General features: G+C 43.5%; 1 protein-coding gene across 4 annotated transcripts in view; it reads left to right on the forward strand.

The window, feature by feature from the left end:
• The window catches only part of palld (palladin, cytoskeletal associated protein), a 49,356-nt gene extending 45,776 nt beyond the window's left edge, over positions 1 to 3,580 (forward strand). For all 4 annotated transcript variants that reach the window (XM_031868262.1, XM_031868261.1, XM_031868260.1 and 1 more), the window contains 4 exons: positions 598 to 805; positions 896 to 1,061; positions 1,226 to 1,359; positions 1,775 to 3,580. In XM_031868262.1, the coding sequence (XP_031724122.1) occupies positions 598 to 805; positions 896 to 1,061; positions 1,226 to 1,359; positions 1,775 to 1,935 (669 nt within the window). In that variant the 3' untranslated portion in view covers positions 1,936 to 3,580. The remainder of the gene's footprint in view (positions 1 to 597; positions 806 to 895; positions 1,062 to 1,225; positions 1,360 to 1,774) is intronic.
• Positions 3,581 to 4,403: the final 823 nt, after the last annotated feature.

Below are 4,403 nucleotides of genomic sequence, written 5' to 3' on the forward strand. Positions count from 1 at the left end.
CCCCCCCCCCCCCCCCCCCCCTCCAGCTCATTCTCTCTCTTTTATCTTCATCACCTCCAGCAACTCTTTGAAAGCTGCTACATGTAATACAATAAAAACACACACTTAACTCGCTGTAAAGAGACTGAACTGAGAGTCTCTATTCCTGCAGAGCCTCTTAATGTCAAAGATATTTATAGCAAATATTTATTTCCACATCATTTGTGGCTTTCCAAACTTTCCGTGTTCAAAATGTCCCAACTTCTAAAAGTGTATCCGGCCGCTTCCAGAAATACTCATCACTGTCTGATCTCCCTTTTTGATATCTGTAAACTCTGTAAACACATAAGCACATATTCCAGGTGGAGTAGGTTTATCTGCAAAGAGAGAGACGGCTCTTTTTCTGCAGTTTACTCCGGAGACAAAGCGCCCAAACACAACACAGACGGATGAACCAAACGTTGCTGCTTCTTATCCTTCCAATCAACACACACTTCCTCCTCAGAACACATGCAGCTAATGTCCTCATTTTCTCCAACAAAAACAAGCACGTGACCAACAAGCATTTCACACACCGAGTCAATTTTCATGCTTTTTTGTTTTTTTGCCACCTTGCAGGTGAGCGGCCTGCCCACTCCGGACCTCATCTGGCAGCTGAACGGGCAGACCATCCGCCCGGACTCCGCCCACAAGATGCTGGTGCGGGAGAACGGCGTGCACTCGCTGGTCATCGAACCCGTGACCAGCCGCGACGCCGGCATCTACACCTGCATCGCCAGCAACCGGGCCGGGCAGAACTCCTTCAACCTGGAGCTCATCGTTGCAGGTAAAAAACAGGAACACAGCAGCAGCGGTAGTGGCGGTTGGAAATGATTTTGGAGAGAGAAAAGGTCTCATTAACTCACTCTTTCTGCAGCCAAAGAGATGCACAAGACCCCGACATTCGTGGAGAAGCTGCAGAACACGAGCGTGGCCGACGGTCATCCTGTGCGACTGGAGTGTCGCGTCACAGGAGTTCCCCACCCACAGATCTTCTGGAAGAGGGAGAACGAGTCCTTCACTCACAACACGGACAGAATCAGGTAAATATTTTCTCATAGACTTCTATACAACCAGAGGAGTCGCCCCTTGATGGACATTAGAGAGAACGCAGGTTTTAAGACACATATGAGACTTCACCGCTAGATGCCACCAAATCCTAAACACTGGTCCTTTTAAATACGGGTCATTTTTCCTTTTTTCCCAGCATGCACCAGGACAACTGTGGCTACCTGTGTATGATCATCCAGCCAGCCATGAAAGAAGACGCCGGCTGGTACACCGTGTCAGCCAAGAACGAAGCCGGCATCGTGTCCAGCACCGCGCGCCTCGACGTCCACAGTACGTTCAATCTAAAAACACACACACACGCTGCTTTATATCAACCATCATCTACTAAATGAACATCATGCTGTATTGAAGAAGACTTGAAACTAGAGATTGAGACCATAAACTCATGTTTACAATGTTTACTGAGGTAATAAATCAAGAGAGAAGTAGAGTCATTTTCTCATAGACTTCTATACAACCAGAGGAGTCGCCCCCTGGTGGACACTAGAGAGGATGCAGCTTTAACACATGAAGCTTTGGCTTTACCTGCCTCCAGAATTCAAATGCAGTAGCCAGTTTCAACCAATAGAAGAAAGTCACCATTTTCAGCTAAAGTGGTTTAAAAACACACACTGCTTAATTAAGCATTTCTTTGTGTTTTCCTCTCTTCACATTATTAACCCCCCCCTCTCTGCTCCGTCCACAGCTCAGTGGCAGCAGCCAAACCTCCCCAAGCCCAAGAAGGTGCGTCCGTCCACCAGCCGCTACGCCGCGCTGACGGAGAGAGGGCTGGACGTGAAGGCGGCCTTCTTCCCCGACTGCAGCCCGCTGCAGCCCGGCGGTCTGGTGGAGAGCGACGACCTGTAGAGACCACCGTGGGGGGGGGGGGGGGACGTCTGAAACCCCAAATAACCCTGAACGCTGCCCTGGTTCCCAGCTCTCCTGAGACAAAATACTTTATGACGGCACCGAGGGGGCAGAATATAACCACCTGAGGGACATTGAACTAAAGAAGGGTTGAGCTGGTGCAGCCGCAGAGGGTTTCATATGGTTTTTATAGTACGACACAAACCCATTATATCACAGAATTCATCCTCCGTTGCTTCATTCTATCAACTGGACCTGGAAAAATGATTGAAGTGTTTAAACCGCGAGGACGGACTGTTCATAAATGTGCTCTGGAAGGTTTCACGAACTGTGCGGTTGTTTAAGTGCCTCTCATAACTGTTAAGAAAAACGAAACATAGGATTTAGTAAGTTTAAGTGATACACAGACTAATACTGTAACTACGTAGCACAGCTGTGTTTTAAAAGACGACTTAAAAAAGAGACAGAATGGTTGTTTATCACGTGCAGCACAGCGCTGATCTCTACAGTGTGTGACTGTGTATCGTACAGTCTCAGTGTCTTTGTGGAGGAGCTGACAGATGGTGGAAAGAGGCCGGGCCTTAACAAACAGAATGTCTTTCTGTTTCTTTAAGCAAAATAAATGAGGTTTAATGAACAGGAATGAGATGTGTTTGTTGAGGAAGGTTCGATTTAAAAGACGGAGAAGAAAAAGCAGGTTTTCATGATGGTAAGTTAACACTTGATATGTCTGGAAGACTAAAGTTGCCATTATAATAAATAAATAAATAAATACATCCATAAATGTCTGAATAAATAAAAGAATAAAAGAAAGAAATGTGGAATTAAAATCCTCAATTATCAACATTTAATGTGCAGGTTAATTAAAAAAAATAAAAATGTGCGACAGAAATTGAAAAAAATAAATGTACATAACATGTTTATATTCTTTTATTATTTCATTTATTTATTAAGTAATGTAAGTATTTTTTCATTTAATTACTGCAGTGGCAGCTTTAGTCCTCCACAGTGAGGGATCGAGTGTCTGTGAACAACGGGACATTTATTTGAGTGATTTCTTTCTTTTTCCTTTGATGTTTTATTTTGAAAGGGTTGAACTGATCTCACTCAACTGAGGGTGCTGTGGAAGGTTTCAGTTTATTTACACACGCATCAAAGATTGTCCAATTTATTTTTGTATGAAAAAAAAAAAAAAAAAACTTCCGACAATCTTGACGTTAAAACTAAATGTATGAATATGTGAACCTTCTGTTCGCTGATAAAAACAATGCTTTCTGTATCATGACGTTTTATAAATGTATTTACTGCCTTAAATCACTTTTAGGATTAATGCAAACACAACTTATTTGCATGTTGTTTCTGGAAACGTACACACAGTGCCAGACAACTGTTTCCAGGATGTATACCCCCCCCACACAGTAGTCAGGGGTAGAAAACACTCTGAGCTGGTAGAAAGTGAAAAACAAGGTATATTTATATCTACTATTTTCGTCACCTCTGTAATATTATATTATCTGTTCAGAGCTTGCATCAGCTGACAGTTACTGTGTTTGCACATTTTTATGCCAATCAATGCCTGTATATGGATTGTTTCTCCTGATATTATTTTAGGTTATGAAAGTTAATAAAAAAATCAAACTCTTCAGAGACAGCGTGAGATGTTTTTATAGACTGGCAGCCAGGCTCAAATTAAAACAATGCCAAGAAACACATCGTCAGACACAGTGGAAACGCCGACGTGTTAATGTAATCCACTACTTTAAGAGGAATCTGTTACACGTTTTGGATGTAAACAGCAGGTTTCAGTGGAAGTGACCTCCGACCCCGCCCATCCACAACTGTAACCAGACACTCAAAACATTCCCAGACAGTGGAGCTGGTGGAACATGTTCTAGGTAGGGCTGTGCCACATCCAATCAATCTCAGCAAACATCCCAGAATGATTTAATGCATTAAGGTATCAAACACGTATTACTACTTTACAGTTAAATATTTAACCTTTATTCCAACATGAAAAAAAGCAGAAATAACACTTTGATAAACACGTCAGGACATCTTATTTTAGTCTCAGTATAATATAATAATATATATATATATCATATAATAATATTCTGTATAATATAATAAGGTGGGGCGGCGCCCTAGCGCCCTCTATTTGTTCCCAGAGCTAAAAATGCTCGGGGGGGACTGGCTGTGAGGGGGGTCTCCCCAGAGAGAGGGGGGGGGACTAAACACGAGCACTACGATCTGCCGCTTTATGGTCGTGGAAAAAGACAGCACTCAATCCACTGATCAAATTTAGGACCTTTAGGACTAGGCCAGACTCTCAGGAGTCAGCAGCGTCATCACCGACTGTCACGCACACGCACACACACACATTAGGCCACGCCTGCTGCAGCTAACGTGAAGTCACGTGACCGCGGTGGAGTTCCTTTACAGACTAACGTGAAGTCACGTGACCGTGGTGG

This window comes from Anarrhichthys ocellatus, unplaced genomic scaffold, assembly GCF_004355925.1.
Source record: "Anarrhichthys ocellatus isolate YVR2014 unplaced genomic scaffold, GSC_Weel_1.0 scaffold42, whole genome shotgun sequence".
NCBI classification, from domain to species: Eukaryota; Metazoa; Chordata; class Actinopteri; order Perciformes; family Anarhichadidae; genus Anarrhichthys; species Anarrhichthys ocellatus.